General features: G+C 42.0%; 1 protein-coding gene and 1 pseudogene across 1 annotated transcript in view; one reads left to right on the plus strand and one right to left on the minus strand.

The window, feature by feature from the left end:
* Positions 1-25447, minus strand: part of LOC141113947 (EF-hand calcium-binding domain-containing protein 6-like) — a 198439-nt gene that overhangs the window by 40420 nt on the left and 132572 nt on the right. Inside the window, exon 13 of the mRNA XM_073607324.1 lies at positions 15784-15894. Within this exon, the coding sequence (XP_073463425.1) occupies positions 15784-15894 (111 nt within the window). The remainder of the gene's footprint in view (positions 1-15783; positions 15895-25447) is intronic.
* On the plus strand, positions 11425-14408 carry LOC141124094 (one cut domain family member 2-like; annotated as a pseudogene).

The raw sequence follows: 25447 nt of genomic DNA on the forward strand, positions 1-25447 counted from the left end.
TTCAGGATTGATGCCTATCTGAGAGCTGGACCACACAAAGGTTACTTTTAGAGGCCTGGCGGAAGATGATTTAATTGCTCTACAATCATTCATCTCTTTCTCTCCAGATTTATGTATTGAAAATTAAAAAACCAATTAGCAAGTACTTTTTTCTTCTGGATACCTGTACATTCCCCATAAATATGGCCGATTAGATAGTGTTCCTTTTTAAGTAAAACTTGCAGCTGCTCTTCAAACACTGGCTGTCCATCACCCGGAGAAAAGCCTATGTCAACATTTTACTTCCATTCTCCTTTCTAAAAAGAGTAAATATACTACATGGAAAGGGGCGTTAGAACAAGGGTAAAGACATATTGGGCGGATTTAACAATGACAACAAAGTTGATCCTCAAGCAATAGTGGCCAGAGAACCAACATTTAATGTAGATTGAACTGTAAAACCTATCTTTTTAATACAAATTGTATTATACAAAGTGGTAATATCAAAACTGAAGGTGTTTGGAGTGATATGCACTTAGGTCAATAAGACCAGGAGAAAAACAATATTGTTCATCAAGATCAATAACACAGCAGATCTCTGGGCAAATGTAAATATACAGTGATTTGTATAAAGCATGAGGAAGGGATCTAAAGGAATCCAGAAAGTTTGCACCTTTAATAACTTGAGCAAGTCAATAAAAGTATTAACTTAAACTAAAGCCTCTCGATAACTATAAACTCTGATAAATATACAGGTCCCTGGGTTATAAGCAAGGGGGGGAGGATTCCGAAAAACAGAAGTTCCATTTTTGGGTGGAACTCCGCTTTAAGTTGAATTTATATGTAAGTTGGAACATGTACATTTTTAACCACTTCAGTACAGAGCACTTTCACCCCCTTCCTGACCCGGCCAATTTTCAGCTTTCAGCGCTGTCTCATTTTGAATGACAATTGCGCGGTCATGCAACACTGTACTCAAACAAAATGTTTATTTTTTTCCCACAAATAGAGCTTTCTTTTGGTGGTATGTCATCACCACGGGGTTTTTTATTTTTTGTGCTACAAATAAAAAAAAGACAGAAAATATTGAAAATAAAAAAAGTTTTTCTTTGTTTCTGTTATAAAACTTTGTAAATAAGTACGTTTTCTCCTTCACTCCACAGCACACCACAGCTGCAGGATATAATAGAAGTCTATGGGAAAGCGCAGCTAACCCAGAAAAGTCGCAGATGCACTGTGCTGCACCCGCGGTTCAGGTAAACCACAGCCCATCAGTGTGAAAGCAGCCCTATAGGGCGCTCAAAACAGTAAGGGTTCATTTACATTTGCAGTTTGGGGGGGGGGGGGTAGTAAAACCTCATAGTTAAGATGTGTTTTTATCACCCCCACCCTAACGGCACCCATTTTAGCAGCAGTGGCCAGGGGTGTACACATATCGCAGCTGCAGCAGGCATTATACTTCTTGACATGGTTGGTGGGTATAGCACCTGTCACGGATGACCCATTTAAGTGAATGAGGCCGCTCTGCAAGTGCCCTGCAACCTTGTGCAGTACAGCAAACAAGGCATTAAATCAGACAGCGTTGTGTTGCTTTCTCACCACCTGCTTTAACTCCTTGGATGCAATTGTGGGGAGCTTGCAGAGTGGCCCCATTTACTTGAATGGGTCATGACTGGCAGGCGGTAGCACCCACCAAAAGCAACATGAAGTTTCATTCCTGCTGCGGCATGTGTACACCTTTGTCTGCTGCCTCAACAGCTAAAGGGGGGTGGGGATTGGGTGTGGTAAAACCATGACTCAACCGCAGGGTTTTACAACCCCCCAACTGTACATGTGAACAAGCCCTAAGGGTGCCGAATGCAACTAAGGGCTCATTCACAAGTGCAGCAGGAACTGCTGCTCCTCTGAAAAGCGACCCTAGTGTGTTTGACAGGTGGAGAGGAGGCGATATGTTGCCTCCTCACCACCTGATTTAAACCCATGATGGCCGTGCAATGCACCAGATTGCGACATGGCAGTGAGGAAATGAAATAAGGTGTGAGGAAGCGACACTGTGCTCGGTGATCTTCGACTTTTCCCATGTTGTTCAGGTAGCTCTCCACCTCTTTAGGGTTGCCTACCCCTGCACTAGAGGGTTCTTTGGCTGATGATGCTGCCACTTCCTCTCCCAATTTTGTGCGCTGCTGTGCAGGAGATTACAGATGGGTGACACCAAGACAAAGGCACGTGCTTGTTCTTGACTTAATATTACATAAGTGGATTAAACAGTGGTTTAATGTTTGCCTGGAACTCTGCTTTAATTAGACTAATTTGATTTAATTTGATTATTATAAGAGGTTTCAGTAAAACACGTTTTACATAAACAATGAGAAACTATTTGACATCTTACTGTATATTTGGTGAACTTATTTATTTATTGTGAACTTCCTTTTTTTTTCCCTACTATTTACCAGGTATTTTCAAACGTTTAATGTGGGTGGTAGACCGCAACATCTAAAAAAGAATGATAAAAGAGCAATTCCAGCTTTCAGGTTAGGATAGAATAGGGAAGTGTTGGAACCTCTATCTGTTTTTTTTTATTTTTAATTTTACAGTCTCTGTCCTTATCAGGGAGATTTCCTTACACTTCCTGTTTGCAGAGACACAACGGGAAGCAACTGGAAATCTCCCCCAAATTACAGTAAATCCCACCACTTACAGTCATTACCAGGGACAGTTTTTACTCCTTTTCTGGTATCTATTGCAATTGTGAGGTTTTATCCCCCCAACAGAAACACAGATATTAATAGAAGCCTGACAAAAAAACTAGAAAAAAAAACTGGGATTTTATCTAGGCGCACAAGTTAAGTACTCTCCTGAAATATATGCATGTGAACTATAGGCCTATTGCATTAGGGTGTGCACCCCTAAGCTTAAAAACCCACGCCTTTCTCTACAGCCTCAGCTGCACAGGACAGGGAATGAACAGGAAGAGCTCTGTGCTAAGTGGCTTCCTGTTCATTCACAAACTGAAGCATAGTAAACACAGTTTACTATGCTTCAGTTATGAATGAACACAGTGAGTGAGTGTGGTCATTTAGAAAAGGAAGAGGCTGGTAAATATATATTTATTAGCCCCTTCCCCTTTCTCCATCCAGAAACATCCCCTGCAGCAGCTGGGCGGAGAGGAGGGAAGCCAGCAGCACTGCGGGAAGGGGGGCCAACATGCAGGAAAGCTGGGCAGTAGGGGGAATCGGCACTGCACATAGTAATTAGGGAATGCCCAGGCACATCCGGCACCACCCCCTTTGCGCAAGCCTATGATGTGAACTGTTTTACCCACCGTAGTCCAGTGTGCAACTGGTTTTGTGATTTGTACACCATGCATATAACTAGGGTCCCGGAACTTAGCTGCAGAAGCTTTACAGCTTGGTAAATACACACTTCCAGACTGTTGCCTGAACAATGAGCACAGTGACTGGGTCACCCCTTAGCTCTGTCACTATTTTCAACATGTGTACTATAGCAGAGTCTGATTGGCTTTTAGTTGCTTCTCTCTCTTCCCATCTGAATGTCACTGTGCAAAGAATTATAATAGGCTAATGTCAGACCAAATTCTCATAAAAAATATTAATGTTTAGTAATCTCTCAGAAAAAATGCTGTTAGTTGTAATTTTCAGTCTGCTAAAAAAATGACCATCAAAATAATCTGCACAGCAAAGGTAATTAAACGTCAAATATACCATTTTTATTATAGATAATGTTACTTTTACCTCCATGTATGCCAATATTATTACCAGCTCTTTTACTTTGGGTAAGCTTGGGTAAAACAGCATACCTGGCTTTTATAAGCTGAGAAAAAAAGTGTCAGATATTTGGAAATACTGGCAAATTGGCAACAAACTGCAAAACTTGTTTAAATAAAGAGAATGGGACTTGCATTACAATTAAGTATGTACACCACTGTTATATTAGTATTCTAACTCTGCTTTATAAACACTAGCCGTCATTTGGCTGGATACAAAAGTAAACTTGCCAAAATAGCAGTGAAACAAGGGGGTTGATTTACTAAAGGCAAATAGACTGTGCACTTTGCAAGTGCAATTGCTCCCAAGCTAAATGTGGGGAAGCTGTGCTGACTTCCATCATTCAATTATGTGCAAGCAAAAATACTGGTTTTTGTTTTTTTTCTATTTTCCTTGCATGTGATTGGGTATTCTTTGCAAAATTAAGCTTTGCCTCATTTACTAAGCTCTGCAGCAACCGTGCTTGGTCTATTTGCCTTTAGTAAATAATCCCCAAGGTGTTTGACTAATTCTTAAACAGACCCCTAAACATACCAAATTGTGCAATGATAGCGGTAAACTTGAGCCTCAGAGAGGTAAACGAGAAATCCTGGACAGCTGCACTCAAAAGTAATCTTCGATCTTTATTTAAGTATAATCATAAAAATACATGCCACAGCTTTACAAAGCAGGAAAGTTGATGCGTTTCACACTGTAGTCAGTGCTTAATCATAGCTAAACTTGAGCCTCAAACTTTAAGAGATTACTTGAATGTGTTGATAAAAATGGTTCTTTAATTGCTATTGACGAGAAAAATGATCCCAATATAACTTTTTATAAAGTTACCATTTATCAGAATGTAGATTCAAAAAAAATTAGGATGGAATTGCAATGAACTAAGCTGTTATTTCATTTGCACTCAATAAGCAAAATAGTATCTCTAAAAAAAAGTCCTTGGCTGTATATAACGCTTTAACTTTAGCAATTTTCATTAAATATTTGCTTTATAAAGCTCAATATTTTCTAATTATATTATATAGTCTAAATGTAAAATATAAAGTATTTTAATGCATTTAGGTTCCCTAATATAGTGGCCTCCAATGTTTCTCCTATCGCAGAACAGGTTCTGGTTTTCCATTTCAAAGTCTTTTTCAAGCTGGATATCACACATATTTCTATGCCCTGGGCTGAAATGTCCTTGCGTTAATTTCTATCTGAGGCTACTAAACAAATATAAAGGAAAAAAAAATGCTTTGCTTGCATAGTGACTACAGCTGATAATTAAGGGTATTTTGTATGATAATGGTATGTAAGGCTCATTTTCAGGCATTGTGCATGTTTTTTGGGATGCTCCTTTTAATTTCTTATGTGCTCCCAACAAACATCCAGGGCAGCCATCAGAAATGTTTGGGCCCCTTACAAAGCTTTAGGTCTGGGCCCCAGCGAGCCTGACCACCAACATTCCCCAGGGCTTGCCCATGGGCCATCCCACCGCATCAGCACACCGGCCACCTCACCTGTATGCAATCAGCCCACCCTCTCAATTCTGTATACATGCCAGCCCCCCTCACACTTGTATATGTCAGCCCCCCCACCTGTATATATGCCAGCCCCCCTAATACCTGTATATATGTCAGCCCCAACTCCTACCTGTATATATGTCAGCCCCACTCAATCCTGTATATATGCCAGCACCCCTCACACTTGTATATGTCAGCCCCCCCACCTGTATATATGCCAGCCCCCCTAATACCTGTATATATGTCAGCCCCAACTCCTACCTGTATATATGTCAGCCCCACTCAATCCTGTATATATGCCAGCCCCCCTCACACTTGTATACAGTATATGTCAGCCACCCCCACCTGTATATATGCCAGCCCCCCATTTACACATATATATGTCAGCCACACCCCCCACACCTGTATATACGTCAGCCCCACTCAATCTTGTATATATGCCAGCCCCCTCACACATGTATATATGTCAGCCCCTCACCTGTATATATGCCAGCCCCCCTCACACTTGTATATATGTCAGCTCCCCTCACACTTGTATATATGTCAGCCCCCCTCACACCTGTATATATGTCAGCCCTCCCACACCTGTATATATGCCACACATACACAAATCTGTAAACACACAAGTCTCTGCCCCCTCCCTGTACACAAACAGCCCCCTCCCTTTCCTTTACAGCCCCTACTTGTAAAGGTAATCTTCCTACCTAGTCCCAGCTCGTTTTCACAAAGCTGACATGTTGCTGACACAGAGGAGCACAGTACAGGCAGCTCACATGAGGGGTGCACATGCACATAGTAGCCAGAGGTGGCAATAAAGAGCTTGATGTCTGAGCTCAATGACACAGAGAGCAGCAGAAGCTGTGAGATCATTTCTATAGTGCACATCATGGCTCCCCTTCAAACATCCTGCCTTCTTCTGGCCCAGATGGGCCCCTCGGGCCCCGGGTCCCTTACAGTTGTATTGGCTGTAACCCCTGATGACGGCCCTGCAAATATCAATACAGTGTTCAGCTTACCTGACCTTTTAACGAAAACGGCAATTCATACCATGAAAGCACATGAGCTCTGTTGCTGTATGGAAGTAATTTTTGGTCGCTGGACCCTTGTTAGACACCCAAAGGAAATGAGTGGGAACAGATAGCGACACATAAAACAACACACACACTTCTGGACCAAGCCTATTTCTGACACTTGTTGTTTACAAGTTAAAATCAAAGATTATATATATATATATATATATATATATATATATATATATATAGCAAAGACTCTGGAGAATAAAAATTAATAAATAAAAATAAATAAATAGAATAAAATGGCAGTCGTTGCAAAACTACGGTACTTAAAAATCTCCATAGACAACGCTTTTAAAAAATTTAACGGTTACCAGTTTAGTGTTGCAGAGATAGTCTTTTGCTAAAATTATTGCTCCCACTCTGACGATCACGACGATACCTCACATGTGTGAGTTGAACATCGTTTACATTTGCGGGCACAACTTACGTATGCATTTTCTTTGGTGCACAACAAGCACACGGGCGCTTTAAATTTTTTTCTTTTTTTTGTCTTATTTATTTTATTTTTTTTAAATTACACTGTCTCTTTAAAAAAAAAATCTGATCACATTTATTGCTGTCACAAGGAATGTAAATATCCCTTGTGACAGTAATAGACAGTGACAAGTACTCCTTATGGAGGGATCTGGGGTCGGCTGGTCGCTCGGGTCTCCCGGTGGGACGGGAGACCCGGCCGGATCGGCGGGAGGGGGGGGGACATCCCCTCTGGCTCCTTGTGATAATGGCCGAGCGGCTGCTGAGCTGGGTTGTTATCATTAGAAAGCTGACCGCCAGCTCTAAAAAAACGTATCTGACGTGAAACCTGCAGCTGCAGGCTTCACCGCGGTACAGCCACTTACTCAAAACGATGTACAGGTACGTCATTTCGCGTGAAGTGGTTAAGCTTAGTACACAGGGGCCCAATGTCAGGCGGCAACAGCCTGTTCAATAGAAAACCGGCAAACCCCGTGTGTACTGGAGATGGTCTGACAGAAGTTCAGCCAGCTTCTGTTGAAGGGGCATGACCGAAAAAGGTCTGCTGATTGGCTCCTGATCAGCACTCTCAGCCAATGGCTGAGAACACTGACTGCTGTATTCTGGTGGGGGGGGGGGGCCTGTCAGAACACAATAGAACAGCAGGGGAGATCACTGTACTAACATCTGATAGTTAGTACAGCGGCTCCTCCTGAGCTGTCAGGTTGTTTTTTGGTCAGCCCAGCTGGGTTGAACGAAAAAAAAAACCTACCAGTGTGTTTGAGGCTTTAGGTGTAAATTAGCCTTCAGTGCTCGAATGAGGACTACTTGTTTTGCGTTATGTGAAATAGTTCTGCACTAAATACATAGGGATAGATTTACTAAAGGTAAATAGACTGTGCACTTTGCAAGTGCTAGTTGCACTCTGCAAATGCAGTTGCTCCAGAGCTTAGTAAATGAGGGGAAGCTCTGCTCACTTAAATCATCCAATCACATGCAAGCAAAAATGCTGTTTTTTATTTTCCTTGTGAAACGTCTTCTCATTCACTAAGCTCTGGAGCAACTTTGCTTGCAGAGTGCACAGTCTATTTGCCTTTAGTAAATCCATCCCATAATTATCAGGTACTTTCTTGATTTGTGCTTTGCTGCAGCTGTACTGCCTATATAACCAGGTTTTGACACTCCATTACAAACTGAGATTTTTAGAAATCTTCAACTGAAAAATGTTAAATGAACAAGCAACATTTTACAGAGATTTAGGGCTCTTTCACACGGGGGATCCGTATGTCCGTTTTTCATCCTTCCGTTTTCGGATGAAAAACGGACATACATGTATCCCTATGGAGCGTCGGATGTCAGCGGTGACATGTCCGCTGACATCCGACGCCGCTCCGATCCGAAAAGTGTAACGGAGGAAAAACCTACTTTTCCATCCGTTTTCGGATCGGATCGGGTGACGACGGACACTACGGTCCGTCATCATCCGATCCCCCATAGGGGAGAGCGGCGCTCTGACAGGTCCGTAGCTGCACAGCGTGCAGCGATGGACCTGTCATCTTTCTGCTCAGCGGGGATCGGCGGAGCGATCCCCGCTGAGCCAGCGGGTGTTCACGGGGCGGATCATCACTGATCCGCCCGTGTGAAAGAGCCCTAAAGTGGTTTTAAACTCTGTTACACCACTTTTACCTACAGGTAAGGCTATAATAAGGCTTACCTGTAGGTACAGTGAATATCGCCTAAACTTGCACAGTTTAGGAGATATTCACTGTATCCGCATGTGCCGCTTCTTCAGGAGCCGTGCCCTGACCGGCGGCTTCCGCGCACATGCGCAGGTGTGACGCCATCGAGGCTCTGGCCAATCACAGCGCCGGAGCCCGCAAATCCAGAAATAACTCCGGGAGAAATGTCGCCGGTCACAGCGGTATGCGGCGACCGCTGCAACAGCTTCGATCTAAAGTAAGTATTTCATAATGAGCTAGTATGCAATGCATACTAGCTCATTATGCCTTTGTCTTGCAGGTTTTTTGTTTTTGTTTTTTTTTTTTGTGGAGTTTACAACCACTTTTTATGTGGTTCTAAGTAAAGTTTTTTCTACCTTAATGCATTCCCTGCATTAAGGTAAAAACACTTAGGTACCTTTTCTAGCAGTATTCATTTTTTCTTTAAATGTCGATTTAGTTTTAGTCAAAGTCTTTTGACTAAAATGCCATTTTAGTTTTAGTTGTATTTTAGTCAAATATGTAAAATACGACTAAAACTAAAACAATTTAGGTAACTAAAATACGACTAAAACTAAAATGGCATTTTAGTCAAAGACTATGACTAAAATTAAATTGAAATTTGACGTCAAAATTAACACTGTGCTACCACATAAGAATACATAGGGGGCATCTACTAAGCTGCTGAAAGAAAAAAAAAATAAGAAAAAGGCTTTTCCTATATTTTTTTTTTAATATTGGTAATATATTCATGTAATATGTGCAATGACATTACAGCCAATAGAGTTTACAGTTTTTTGTTTGTTTTTTATATTTTCAAGTTGTACTTCTTGTCAAAAAGCAATATTTTCGTTTGTTTATGAAAGACATTATGTTTCACAATGGCTAAATCTGTGTCTGTAGTTCATGTTCAAACCTTAATACCATAAATAATACCATGCTATTCGATTTTTACTCCAGGAGTATATAATGTTTGGCAATTCTAAAGAAATGATGCATTAAAATGGAACCAAATCCATTTGATTTTAGTCGACTAAAATGTACTGGAGATTTTAGTCGACTAAAACCAAAACAATTTAAATGACTAAAATACAACTAAAACTAAAATGACATTTTAGTTAAAAGACTATAACTAAAACTAAATCAAAATGTAATGTCAAAATTAACACTGCTAAAATCACCAGTACATTATAGTCTACTAAAATCACCAGTACATTGTAGTCAAATAAAATCTCCAGTACATTATTGTCAAATATAATCTCCAGTACATTGTAGTCAAAAAAAAATCTCCAGTACATTATAGTCAAATATGGGGCGGCACAGTGGTGTAGTAGTAGCACTCTCACCTAGCAGTAAGAAGGGTCACTGGTTCGACTCCCAACCTGCTTGGAGTTTGCATGTTCTCCCTGTGTCTGCGTGGGTTTCCTCCGGGTACTCCGGTTTCCTCCCACACTCCAAAGACATGCTGGTAGGTTAATTGGATCCTGTCTAAATTGTCCCTAGTATGTATGAATGTGAGTTAGGGACCTTAGATTGTAAGCCCCGTGAGGGTAGGGACTGATATGAATGTACAATGTATATGTAAAGCGCTGCGTAAATTGACGGTGCTATATAAGTACCTGAAATAAATAAATAAATAAATATAATCTACAGTACATTATAGTCAAAAAAAATCTCCAGTACATTGTAGTCAAAAAAATTTCCAGTACAATATAGTCAAATATAATCTACAGTATATTATGTATAGTCAAATAAAATCTCCAGTACATTGTAGTCAAAAAAAAAATCTCCAGTACATTGTAGTCAAATATAATCTACAGTACATTATAGTCAAATATAATCACCAGTGCATTATAGTCAAATATAATCTACAGTACATTATAGTAAAAAAAAAATCTCCAGTACATTATAGTCAAATATAATCTCCAGTACATTATAGTCAAATATAATCTACAGTATATTATAGTCAAATATAATCTACAGTATATTATAGTCAAATATAATCTACAGTATATTATAGTCAAATATAATCTACAGTACATTATAGTCAAATATAATCTACAGTACATTATAGTCAAAAAAAAAATCTACAGTACATTCTAGTCAAATATAATCTACAGTACATTATAGTCAAAAAAATCTCCAGTACATTGTAGTAAAAAAAAATCTCCAGTACATTATAGTCAAATAAAATCTAATGTTTTTAATTAAATTGTCATGTATTATTTAAGCATTTCTCTAGAATTGCCAAACTCTTTATTTACTCCTGAAGTAAAAAATCTAAAAACATGTTATTATTTATGGTATTAAGGTTTGAACATGCACTACAGGCACAGATTTAGCTCCGGTTCACATCGCATGCGTATTTGAAATCACGCTACTTCAGGTTACTTCACGTTATTTCATGTGCGGCTTGCCAACATCTGTGCGACTTTATGTACAGATGTCAATGCAAGTCTCCAAAAATAGTGCAGGCACCTTTTACAAAGTCAGTGCAAGTCGGTTCCCTAGCCAGAAATAGGGTGTGACTTGTCATGGGACTTTGATCTGTCAAATCGCATGACAAGTCACACCGGTGTGAACAGGGACTTATCCATTGTGATATATAACGTCTTTATAAATAGAACCAACTTTACTCGACTAAAATAGTGTTAATTTCATAAACGAAAATATTTTCATCTACCAAATTAACACTGTTTTCTAGCCCCCTACCCCTAAACACTTACCTGGCACCTCTGATTGATCCAGCGCTGTCTCAGCAGCAGGTCTTCTGTTTTTACTTCCTGCTCTTACAGGAGACTCGGGTAGCATCGGGTGCCATAGGCTCCTGCTGCTGTCAGTCAAATCCTGTGAGGAGGGAGCAGGGGGCGGGGCTGAACAGCGTTGCGTGTATCTATGGCGTGGCTTGCTATAAATGCACCTGCAGGAAGAAGATATGGACAGCGATGGCGAGGAGCCGCTAAAGAAAAGGTATGGGTTTGCTCCGTGCAATATCGTTGCACAGAGCAGGTAAGTATAAATGTCTTTTTTATTTTAATAAAAAGAATATAAGCTTTGGTATCACTTTAAATAGTCATTAACTGATGTAGTCAGTTTTAGTCAGAAAAGACAATAATCTTCATGTTTGTGGATAGCAGCAAAAAACTGAAAAATGCACACAGCTCATCATTTTAAAAGTAAGAGGAAAAAGGCACATGGAGGAATTCACTATTATCAGAACACACTCTTCCCTGACTGAGGTTTTTAGAATTGCTAACAATTAGCTGGGCTGGATTATTTTGGGAACTCCAGACAAGGCTGGCTCTGAGGCTTGCTATCCTGCATACACATAGCACATGCTTGGACTGTACAGACATACATGTTAATCAAATGACCGTTTATAAAACCTGCCATAAACATTTTGAATCTCAGTTTAGCAGGGACCAGACAAGATTTGAACCATGTATGGGCAGGCTGAATGTACCCAAATTGATCCATGTCGGATTCTTAGGATGTGATTATTGCCAGTGGCTAAAGCCGCTAGCAATAATCACAGTGTTTGTCCCGCAGGCAGGGTTCCCTGCATCCCAGCCAGGAGAACAGAATAGCTCCGCGGGTGGGATTCCCCCATCAACACGTGGTTGCAGGAAAGAAAATTGTATCATCCATGGCCTGCCTAAGACTGGTCATCCCACACATCTGGTGGCCTTATCTCTACAGACAATTTAAGAGAGTTGTACTTCTTGTTCTCTATACAGTTAATTAACTAAGAGTCCCCGTATGACAGTCTAAACAAGTACAGAATCCAGTAACTATGATGTGCACAAGCCGCATAAAGTAAACCTTCCTTGATTCTCCCTCATTTGTGTCACACACACTCCCTATTCCAGACAGTGCAGCTCACAGTGGAATGGTTTTAGCATCAGAGGCAGTGGCGTCGCTACGGGGGTGCAGACAACACCCGGGTGACACTTACCAGAGGGGTGACACCAGACCCAGACTGGCATGTCCAAGGGGAGCAACCCGCATCATCCCTTACTATCTGTTATGCTAGAGGAGGAGCCTGGAAAGACCTCCCGTACCTCCCCCCCGCGCCCGGCCCGTCGCACTCAGAGGCTGGTCAGTGTCCTGGCTCATCACTACGGACAGCCATGAGCAGTCTCTGATGAGCAGCCACAGCCCTCAGGACCACCAGAGGATCCAACAGGAGCTGTCCCTTCCATCCTGGATGGGACTGGGGACTACCGTCCCGAACTGTCTATCCCCTTGCACCATGCCATGAGCATGCCCTGTGATACCTCACTACCTTGGATAGGCATGAGCAGCACTCACACCACCCTAAAACCTATCCAGCCACTGCCCTCTATCTCCACTGTGTCAGACAAGTTCCACCACCCCCATCACCATCCCCACCATCACCACCAGTGGCTCCCTGGCAATGTCAGTGGTAACTTCACCCTGATAAGGGTTGTCAGGGGGATCCCCTCTATTAACAACCTGTACAGCCTCTTCAGGGACAGGAATTTGAATGGGGCAGAGCTTGTCCCCCTTGACAGCTACCCTTTAGGCAATGGCTCCATCCTCCATCCACAACAGCCAACAGAGCCTGCACAATTATGGACCACCTGAGCGCAATAAGATGCTCAGCCCACACTGCCATGCTGGCAAGAGGCTATTAGAACCTCTCCAGGGGCTGGCTACCCCACCATCTGCCATGATGTCTCACCTCAATGGGATGCACCACCCTGGCCACCCAGGTCTTGCTCAATCTTGACAGCCAGCCATGACAGGCCACCCTCCTCCTCCAAGTCTCAGCTGAGCAACTTTGGACAGTAGGAAGAGATCAACACCAAAGAAGTGGTGCAGAGAATCACAGCTGAAATAAAATGGTACAGCATCCCCCAGGCTATTTTCGCCTAGAGGGTGCTGTATCAGTCACAGGGAACACTCTCAGACCTTCTAAGGATCCCCAAACCTTGGCATAAACTGAAATCTGGCAGAAAAGCATTCAGAAGAATGTGGAAGTGGCTGCAGGAGCCTGAATTCCAAAGAATGTCAGCTCTCAAGCTTGTAGGTAAGTGGGTTTGGGGTGCGTACCGTCCAGCCCAAAACAAGCCTGCCCACTGGGGGTGACACCATGTTTTACTGCACCAGGTGACACCAACTCTAGTGACGCCACTGAACAGGGGCAGTCCTGTCAATCCAGAAAGCAATGGGCAGAACTAGGTGTGGCCAAGTGCTGATTTAGAAGTTACAGGCTTGTGAATCAGCAGTGGCAATACTAATAACCATGCCCCCTGCAACTTTTTTTTCATCCAATTGTAGTGCAGCAGGCATAACCAACATGAAAGTGGCAACTCTGCTGTAAATTCTGGAGCAGTGCAGCATCATTGCCACCCCATCATAAGGAAGCTGTACAAGGTGGACTTTACTGGCAGGATCAACAGGTATTTATGGGACATGACAGAGAGACTAAGGGAAAACTGATGCACTAATAATTTATGGAAGGCTATAGTTCTACTTTCAAACAACCATACATCACCATAAGACGACACCTCAGATCCACCATCTACCATTAGTAAATCTAGAACAACAACATAGTCAAAATATGAAGGCTATACCTAGCTGAATTATGTCTGTAAAATATAGTTTTGTCAACAATACATTTATTCAAATGTGACGATAAGCAAGTGTAAGCAAGCTATTTATCGTCTGGACCACTGCATTTTTTGTGTTGTGCTGTACATTACAATAAATACTCTGGGTCACTGCCATCAGTAAGCTGAGCTACTGTATATATTAGATTCCCCAGACTGCTGAACTCTGTAAAGGGTTTTGTACATTTCTACGATTAGCATTTTGTTCTGTTAAGTGAACAGGCACACTCTTGGTGGCTTCATACAAAAACAAAAGAGTTGAATTATTAGGTTTGCAGGAAACATGGGGCAGGCAGGTAAGGCTTCTAGGACTGTCTCCCAGTACCTTCCTTTCCCAGTCTCCGTGCTGCTGTAGAGGAATATACCAGAGGCTATAAACAAGTCAAATGTAGGTATTTATTTCAGTTGCATTAAAAAAAAAAAAAAAAAAAAAAACAAGTGTAACAATTTTCTTTAATAAGCATAAAACTGCACTTATTGGTGTTTTTTTAATATCTTCCTGGAGCTCAGTTTTAGGAAAAAAAATTAGAGTTGGGGGTGGCTGTGAGGGGATAAGCTAAAACTTAGGGTTAGAAGTTAGGTTGAGGGTAGGGGATTAAGTTGAGATTCAGGGTTAAGGGTTATGAAAAGAATCAGGGTCAGGGGTTAGGTAGAGATTTAGAGTTGAGGTTAGGTTGAGAGTTAGGGATAAGTTCAAATGTAGGGTCAGGTGTTGGGCAGATTTAAGGATTAGGTTTAGGGTAAATTTATTAGATTTAGGTTTTAGATAGGCTTATTAGTGTGCCATGCATTTTAAAAATTCTTGGTAAATGCACATTGGTGACAGAAATTCTAACAAGTATATTATAACTCATCTAATGCAAACATTATTGAGCAAAACATTGCCAGAAAACTGATAGACAGGTCTCTTTATAAAAAGACTGGCATAAAGGAATATGTTTGTTGTTTTTTTTTTCTTTGGACCAGCTTTCAAAACATATTTTTCAATTATTATTTGGCAAATGTGTAAAAGGTCAAATGAAACTTTGATGTTTTGTGAAATCGGTGGGCTGCTTTTAGTTAGCCTTGCAGCTCTTTCAAAAACTATGTACAGAAAATGGCAGTTTTAAAAAGGACATTAAATGCATTAAAATTAAACATAAATACATGTAAAACATTACAAATAAAAGGAATTATAATGAATTAAGTTAAGTGGTCAGACAGTCTTAATAGCACAGATTTACATATGTTAACCATCCACCACTACTTGTGTATAAGGCTTGTGTATAAGGCTATCAAAGTGTAATTAAAAAAGGCCACTGTTTGTTATACTGTACCATTTTAAACATAAGGTAAACAAGGTGAGAATATGCCAAAAATGCTCATAAACACTTCAGAAAATACACATTTAAAATTGAGCAAGCTTGCCTATCTGCAGACTACCTTTTATAAATTGTTAATAAGCAGAGACAATAATATGTATTCAACAGTTTGCACACTCATCATAAATAGGTTCCTGGATTTTACTTTTGTGACATATAATGCCACTGGTCTCATTCAAATGAACGAGTATAGAGTATCACTTAAACTAGCAAAGACAAATATATTCTAAGCACAAAAACCATACAAATAATAGACCAGCTAAAGACATTAATTACCGAGAATCAAACATTGCCATGAAGTGAGGATATCGGACATTCCCATCTTCGTCAAGGGGGGCTCTGTCAAGTAGCAGCTCAAAGTCTTCATCAGTAATCTCTACACCAAACCTGAAACAGAGGTTAGTACCAGTCAATCATGTAGTTTGTTTGCCTCTCAGGCACCCACAATACCAGCAGCATATGGCTGCCATTAACTCTGTCACCACTCTGCCCTCGCCATCAAGAATGCCCACGTGAATATCAGAGGTTAATCATGTTTTTCAGCAGTGAAAGAATTTCAAGCTCAGCACTTGCACATGGAGCCTGGGCTCTGGACGAGATACCGGCATAGAAAGCCATGTCGGATTGTCCTCTATAAGACTGTATTCATTAGGCTAAAACACTGTATTGCTTAAACAAGCTAACACTGCAAAGGGGCTTTTCAGCAGTCCCGGTTGGCTTGAAAGGAAATTTACAAAAACATTGCTTTCCATAAGAAACACAGAGTGAATTTAGAAAGTGCATTGTGAGGGCTCTTAAGAGGAATATCTGGAAAGTGCCAGTATTTGTTGAATGGTAACAAAGTGTTTTCATCCCTGGAGCACAATTTAGGCATAATCCCCAAAACACAGGCAAAAATCAGGATGACTTAAGAAAATAATGATTAACAAGGCTTCATTCATTATGTGGAGACGGTGATAATGAACAGCTGACTTTTGGGGGAAGAAGGTTGTGGAGGGGATGGGAATTGCGGTAAGTTTCTTTCCTTGTGGCAAGGGTAAAGAATACTATGCCACAAGTAACTATTCAACTCATTTTGCAGACTGTTCATCACTTTGACAGATTTATGTAAATAAAAGAGACCTTGTAAAACTACAGAAGGATTCCCTGTCATGGCTTTAGACATAAATGTCTTTCTCAGGACAAAAATTGCCCAGTTTCTTAAAGGTTCTGTAAAGTTATGTATATCACAGTGATAGAAGCTCATTAGCATGTAAAAGGCATTTCGCTTAATTCTGATCTTGTACATACGTGGTATATAGTCCGGCACAATAAAATATGGTAATATACTTAATGCAATTATGGAAGCGCACACAGCTCTTTAAAGGTCAGATGCATTAACCTCTAGAGTTCTGAAATGTATGAAATGAGAACAAGTGAAGTCCTGCAAACCCACAGGTCTAAAACATAAGATATGATGAATAGGTGAATGTGCAGTCATCTAAAAAAAAAACTCATCCAAATCAAGCAGCTTATTTTACATGGACAGTCTTTTTTTGTGCTTTATAAAAAAAGTTATCATTTAATGTTGATGAAGTTAATAATTTTCCTCCCAGTTCTAAATGAATACAAAGAGATCTAGATAGTGAGTAATTATCTCCAATATATGATTATAGCATGTGTATCTGTATATACAATTTACGCACAAGACATGTTAAAGGCTCATTTGCATATTGCTTTTACAAAATGTCCAGGAAACAGTATTTTCCACTAATAAACCTAACTAGCCAAGTAACTCTAGAGATTTCAGAAAACAAAAGCAATGTAAAATTAATCCATATGCAAAAGGATCAAGTCCTAATTAAAAAAAATCCCAGGCCACTACCATTTTTATTTCTCTCTCTTTAACAAGAAGGAAACCAATAAAGAAGTGTGTGGGGGCAGTATATATTCCAATAAACATAAGAAAGTGTCCATCTTATTTTTCACTACACATTTTCTTTATTTATTTATTTCAGTTACTTATATAGCGCTGTCAATTTACGCAGGGCTTTATGCCCCGTACACACGGTCGGACTTTGTTCGGACATTCCGACAACAAAATCCTAGGATTTTTTCCGATGGATGTTGGCTCAAACTTGTCTTGCATACACACGGTCACACAAAGTTGTCGGAAAATCCGATCGTTCTGAACGCGGTGACGTAGAACACGTACGTCAGGACTATAAACAGGGCAGTGGCCAATAGCTTTCATCTCTTTATTTATTCTGAGCATGCCTGGCACTTTGTCTGTCGGATTTGTGTACACACGATCGGAATTTCCGACAACGGATTTTGTTGTAGGAAAATTTTATCTCCTGCTCTCCAGCTTTGTGTGTCGGAAAATCCGATGGAAAATGTCCGATGGAGCCCACACACGGTCGGAATATCCAACAACACGCTCCGATCGGACATTCTCCATCGGAAAATCCGACTGTGTGTACGGGGCATTACATATACATTGTACATTCACATCAGTTCCTACCCTCAAGGAGCTTACAATCTAAGGTCCCTAACTCACATTCATACATACTAGGGACAATTTAGACAGGATCCAATTAACCTACCAGCATGTCTTTGGAGTGTGGGAGGAAACGGGAGTACCCGGAGGAAACCCACGCAGGCACAGGGAGAACATGCAAACTCCAGGCAGGTAGTGTCGTGGTTGGGATTTGAACCAGCGACCTTTCTTACTGCTAGGTGAAAGCGCTATCCACTACACCACTGTGCCGCCCTAAAGAATAAGACAACTATGGGCAATACTATGTGCAAAAGTGCAATAACCCATAGTAACTCTTGGAAAAACAAAAAGTGATACCACACCTCCCTATTTATATATAATATACTGCTAATTTTATCTTGAGGGATGCAATGGGGACACATACTTACCTTAAGGCTTGGTTAACACTGATGCGATTTCAGATGCGACTTGGACAATGACAATGGAAATAACATTGATTCCAATGGTGCCCATTCACACCAATGCAGCACAGCTGCATTGAAATTTTGTGCTACTTTGGTGTGATTTACAGTTCGATTTGGCCGCATAGAATATGCAAACTACACCCAAAGGGGTTGATTTACTAAAGGCAAATAGAAACTCTGCTGACTTCCATCATCCAATCATATGCAAGCAAAAATGCTGTTTTTTTTTATTTTCCTTGCTTGTGATTGGGTATTCTTTGCAAAATGCAGCTTTACCTCATTTACTAAACTCTAGAGCAACTGCAACTAGGCTTTAAATATAAAGGACGCAGTCATTTTTTCTAGCTTTTCTTTTTTTAGATGCAACTGAAATATGTGGGGTTGATTTACTAAAACTGGAGAGTGCAAAATCTGGTGCAGCTGTGCATGGTAGCCAATCAGCTTCCCTCAAACAGGAAATGTCAGCTACTCGGAGCAGGTCTACCCAACCTAGTGCTTCACGCAACCCATTCTGGAGAGACCCGGATACAGATCGTAGGTGCTGGCAGTGCAGACGGTTAGGCCACATTTCCAGTAACTATGCAGGAAAGGGAGCAAAGATTGCGCAACAGCATCCTTTAAACTAGAGGTTCCTGTGGCAGAGGGGCAACTCACGGAAAGTGTTTCTTCACAGCCCCAACAAGATCCTATGATGATATCCACATGCCCAGTAGTAACTGTGACTTTCAACAGCCAGCCTTCCAGCTGTTTGGTGGACACTGGATCAGAGGTCACTACCAAGGCAACTCACTTCTACCAGCACCATTTTGGCAACACCCCAACTCAAGATCCTTCCTGGCTAAATCTGAAAGCTGTAAATAACCTGCCTATTCTGGTAGTAGGGGTCACCTGGATGTCCTTAAAGGTCTGTGGGCAGACCCTCACCCAGGTCGGGGTGGTGGTGACCCGTGATGCTTCCTTTCCAGATATTCCAGTGGTGTGTGTATACAGTACCTAGAAACTGCATCACCGATCCTTGCCCTGAAGTGGCAGCTGCATGTGCTTCTTTGCAATCTGCTCTGCCTGATTCCGAGGACTCTTATCTTTTGCAGTTATTAGCACAACTTGCACTTCCAGTTCAAAAGATGACTCCTGATCAATTAACTAAAATACAGCAGTTGGTTCACAAACATATGGTTGCATTCTCTCGGGGCCCAGAAAACTATGGCTGTACTACTGCTTTGGATCATCCAATCCACACTGGTGATGCTGCTCCCATCCGTGAAAGATATCATAATATACCCCCTGCCCTTTGTTAGGAAGTTAAAGACTTAATATGAGGAATGCTACAAGGGGGGGTGATACGAGAGAGTTGCAGTCCTTGGGCTGCTCCCATAGTTCTTGTCCGAAAGAAAGATAGAAATTTACGTTTTAGTGTGGATTATCGCAGACTGAACTCATGCATGCATCGAGATGCTTGTCCACTGCCATGGATCAAAGAATTCCTAATGGCCTTAGGCCAGGCTCAATATTTTTCTACTCTAGACCTGGCCTGCGGATACTGGCAGGTCCCAGTAAAGGAAGACGACCGTAAAAAAACAGCCTTTATTACCCCTCTGGAACTGTATGAGTTCAATCGTATCCCTTTCAGCCTGACTAATGTACACACCACTTTCCAAAGCTAATGGAACGTTGCTTGGGAGACTTGAACTTTGACTCCGTTCTGATTTACTTGGATGACATCATCATCTTTTCCAAAATATTTGAGGACCATTTGAAGCATTTGGACCAAGTCCTCTCTCGGCTAGCTCAATATGGACTTAAGCTCAAACCAGAAAAATGTCATCTTATGAAGACCAAAATCCACTATTTGGGGCATGTGGTTGAGGCAAAGGGGGTGTCCCCAGATTCAGATTCAATTCAGGCTGTGCAGATTTGGACCACTCCAAAAACGGTGACAGAGCTTCGCTCTTTCTTAGGGCTTGTGAGTTATTACCGCAGATTCATTCGGAACTTTGCTAGTGTTGCGGCTCCACTCACCCAGTTGCTGTGTGGTCAACCTGCCCATAAAAAGGTAAAATCTTCCCCAAGTATTAATGAGAGTTGGGGGGCAGCACAGAGTGAAGCGTTTGAGACCCTCAAGGCAAAGTTGACTTCTGCATCCATACTAGCTTACGTTGACTACTGTAACCCCTTCTGGGTGTACACCGATAGCAGTCCCCAAGGCTTGGGGGCTGTGCTTGCTCAGGAGCAAGATGGGACTGAACGAGTGATAGCATATGCTAGTCGCAGCTTGCGACCTACAGAACGTAATCCAGCAAACTACAGCTCTTTTAAACTTGAGCTGTTAGCGGTAGTCTGGGCTATGATCGAAAAGTTTGCTGAGTATTTGGTAGGTGGACAAATGGACATCCATACTGACAACAACCCTAGAAACTGCTAAACTTGGGGCTTTGGAGCAACATTGGGTGGCCCGGCTTGCCCAGTTCAACCATACTATTCACTAAAAGCCAGGGTGCTCCCATGGCAATGCTGACGCCCTCTCAAGGTTTCCCCATGACCAGCCTCAGGAGGATAGAGATCAACAGTTTGAAGAGTATGAGGTTGTCCAGGGTCAGCATACGAGAGCAATGAGCATCCTCAGCTCTGCAAAGTGACCAAATCCCACAAAGAGGGCCAGAAATTCATACTCCTCAAGAGTGGATTAAATTTCAGTGGAAAGACCCCGACATTGGTCAGCTCATGAAATATTGTGACAGGAATAGAAAACCAGACCAGAGGGAGAGAAGAAGGCTCTCGTCAACCTTGTGTCAGCTTCTTAAGCAGTGGAATATGTTGGAAAGATGCATACCAGGAGAACCACAGATTATCTGTCAACTGATCATCCCCCAGTCAGAGGCCTTAGAGGTCTGTCAGGTCTTTCACAGTACTGGAGGTCACTTTTGTGCAGAACGGATAGAGGCTTTTCTTTGTAAGTACGTTTTTTGTCCTGGACTGACTAAGTCGGTGCTGAAGGTGTGTCAGGACTGTCAGAGTTGTGCCACTCACAAGGGAAAAGCAGAGAAAACTACCCCTCTGGTGGTGAGCACAGGAGAGCCCTTTGAATTATTAACCATGGACTTTCTGACAGTAGCTGCAACATCTGGGTTCCGCTATGCCTTGGTGTTCGTGGACCACTTTTCTAAGTTTGCCATTGTCGTGCCAACTAAGGATCAGTCTGCCATTACCACAGCTAAACTGTTCTGGAAACATGTGGCCCAAACTTTGAGTCTCAGGTGTTTTCTGAACAGTGTCACCTTAGTGGCATTCAAAAATCTCATACCACCCCCTATCATCCCCAAGGGGATGGTGTCTGTGAGCTCTTTAATCACATGCTGTTGGGGTTGATTCATAGTGCATAGAGTAAATGGTTATACTCCCCATTTTTTGATGTTTGCCCGTTGCGGCCATTTACCTGTGGATTTGTTATTGGAAACTCCAGAGCCCTACACATCAAGGACCCCTGATGAGTAGGTCCAAGACCATTTGCATTGCCTAGCCCAAGCTAAACAAATGGTGCTGGGGAGGCATCAGGATCTGGCTGACGAAAGTGCTGTCAACTTGCTACCACTAAAGCCAGGAGACAGGGTCTTGGTGTGAAACCCCAGACACATTAGAGACAACAAGCTGAAGCCCAAGGGGGAGGCCTGCCCATATCGGGTTGAAAAGCAACCTTTTCCTGGACAGGTCGTGTATGATGTTTCAGAGAAGCCAAATGGGCCTTGCAAGAGACTGCACCGTAACCTACTTTGCCCATGTGTGTTCACTGCAGATTCACTGTCAGCTGAACCTGTTCCTGATTTTCCTCCATCTGCCAGATGGGACAGCAGCCCAGCGATCCTCAATAGTGATTCAGCAGAGTGGTATCTACCCCCTCTGCCACCAGTAGAGGAGTTATCAGCTGAAAGAGCTACAGGTAATCAGGCTTCTTCCACTCCTGTTGAAGATGAGCCTCTTGTGGATGAAGTGTCACCTGTTGGTTCTGATGCAGAGGAGGAACGGTGCCCTGTGTCCCCAGAGGGAGATGGGCAGTTGCAAGTTCCGGAGCCTCGCTTACCCAGGCGCACTACCAGGGGACTGAAACCTGTCAAGTATTCTGATTATGTGACTTGAACTGTTATGACTGGTTGTCTGCTTGTTATGCTATTGCTCTATTTAATTGCTTTTACCTAGGTGAATGCCGAGGACTGCATTCTTTAAGTAGGGGAAAATGTAGGTAGCCTCCTCACATACAGTTAACTGTGACAGGACAGTCTTGCTGGCTGAGAGAGGAAGTGGGACTAAAATTGTACCATACTTACTTTCTCATGCAGAAATGTCATGTTATATTCAGAATGTGTTTTGTATTTTCCTGCTGTTTTGTGAAATCCTATTGAGGCTGTAACTGTTCTCTAGCTTGTCTCCAGCAGCCATCTTGGAGAAGCCTCATGTTCTGCTTGGTACCAAGTTCTCTCGAGATTTTGTCCACCATCTTCTGTTAGCTTCCATATAAAAAGAGGGCCCAGCCACCATTTTGAGAGACATGTGTGTGGAATGAGTGAGGGAAAGGTATACTGCCTGTGAGGGAAAGCTAGGCCTTATTCAGGGAGTGTTCCAGCCTGCAGGGACAGAACAGGGATCCTCAGGAGTCCTGCCTATCAGCACTGCTGCTGTGCTTGTGATAGAAGATCATCTGAGACAGCGTATTTTCCTGTTAAATCATCTCTGCTGCAGCTTTCAGACCTGCTTAAGGACAACCAGGCTTTGGAAAGTAATCAAAATGTGCCTTGTATAACACTGATGTTCCTGAAGAGAGGAATAATAACTACAGTGCCAGTTTACTGAGCCGCATTCTGTATCTTTGGTGAATGGGCTGTGAATCTGTGCCTTATATGCTAACAAGAAAACTGTTTACTCCACTTTTCTAAATATCATTTTCCACTGCTGCTTATCTGGCAATTAAAGTTACTTCATTTACAATACCACGCAGTGTGTTTCCCTCTATAATACAGCCACGCTAATTCCCCCCTTACAAGCTTGTTCAGTTAACCTGGAAGCTAGATTTTGCACCAGTTTTAGTAAATCAACCCCTATATGTTTGGTAGTACAGACAAACTTTCTATTGTCTGTCTATAACTCTTAACACACCTGATTTTTACAATCCGTATCTACACTGCATATGTGCATTTCATTGCAGCTAGCTTATAACCACAGTGATCATATCATACAAAGAACAAGGGCTCCGGCACACAGATAAGTTTCCTATCAAGCATTGAAAACAGATGTATATGAGATTATATAAAGCTTGCAGGGACCTGACATGTCATGTGAGACCTTATGTAATTATTGAGACTCCCTGTGACCCATGTGGCAGCTAAAATTCCTTGATCCATTTTATGAGAGCAATAGGAATTACTGGTTATAACATTGTCCAGAAATAGGCCATGGAACAGAGACTTAGGGAAGGAAACAACGGTGCTCTGATGGTTTGTTATATGCCAGATAGTACACCATTCTGAATTGATCAGATGGAAGATAACAAGCAGTTCAGTGATGTCTATTGCCAGCTGCTAATAGATCACAATGACATGGTAAACTCTGATAATTGTGCACATATATAGAAATATTATGTTGTCACTGGCAGGCATATATATATATATATACAGTATATAGAACAATTACAAGACAAACATGGTCACAAGACCATTAGATGAATCCTTGAGTTGGGAAAAGTGTCATTCTCCCACAAGCATTATCTCTATTGTCTATGGGTAGCCAAGGTATTCCTGTACACTTGTGGCATGGGACAGTTGGATTAGAAAACCAGTCAGACACGTCCTTAACATATCACTGGCTTTATTTTGAATGACCAAAGCATCCTTATAAAAGTTTCATTTTTATGCCAGTTATCCACAATCTAACAATAGCGGTTATGCATGAGAGCTGAATTGGAGACAGTGATGGAATATTGAGACAATGGTAGGATTAGGACACAATAGTGGGAAGCTGGGCGACGGAGGTTGTGAGACAGTGAAGAGGAAGGCAGAGGAGCAGCGGGGGAAGATGATGGGGGGTGGAAATACTCAGAAATATCTTTGTTATGTGGACATATAAGTCTCATAAGATATCCAGTGGAAGATGACATGTATCCACAACCCCTCTTCTACAATAGACACTCATGCACTGCCAGCTCTGCATAAAACTTCCTAATCCTTCCTGGTTATAGACGGACTTATTCTTATAGCATAGAAGCAGCACCAATCCTACTGCACTTAAATGAAAGCCTTATTTTCTCAAGTAAAAGAAATCCTGATTCAGCTTTCTAGAGGAGACATTCCAGATTTCTTTTGAAGGCAAAAAAAGTGTTTTTCTAATTATTTGGATGGTCTAATTAGAGAATCAGAGCAAGAAACTTGAAATAAAGTTTTCAATCTGATTTAAAGGAGAAGTCCAGCCCAAACTCGTTTGGCTAGTCTTCTCCTATGGGTCACAGGAGTGCAATTCGTTTTGTACTCCTGTGACCCGTTTTCAGCAGAGAGCGAACTGAAGTCCGTTCTCTGCTGATGTCACAGAAATCAGTCCAGGCACCGCGCCATCACGACAATAAAGTCTGGATCCGCCAGGTGCCTGGACTGATACCCGTCTCAGCCTCTAAGCGAGCCGCTGTGAGCCTGAGACGGCCGCTCCCCGCCCCTCCACAACTCAGCACTCCAGTGAGCGTGGAAGAGCAGAGAGAAGAGCTGCTGAGTGACAGTCAGCAGCTCTCTGCTCGGGGAGCTGTGAGAACCGAGCCATCGGCAGTGTTTGATCGATCGGTTCTCAGTGCAGAGGCGGCGGGGGACAGATGCAGCATCGGACCGAAGCTGCATCCACCTAGGTAGATATGAATCTTGAAAAAAACATACTTCTCTTTTAAGGGAGAAGTATGGCCAAAGCTTTTTTGGCCATACTTCTCTTCTGGGTCACATGAGTGCACTTATTTCTTGGTGACCGCCTCCAG

Source organism: Aquarana catesbeiana, linkage group LG01 (assembly GCF_042186555.1).
Source record: "Aquarana catesbeiana isolate 2022-GZ linkage group LG01, ASM4218655v1, whole genome shotgun sequence".
Classification (NCBI taxonomy): Eukaryota; Metazoa; Chordata; class Amphibia; order Anura; family Ranidae; genus Aquarana; species Aquarana catesbeiana.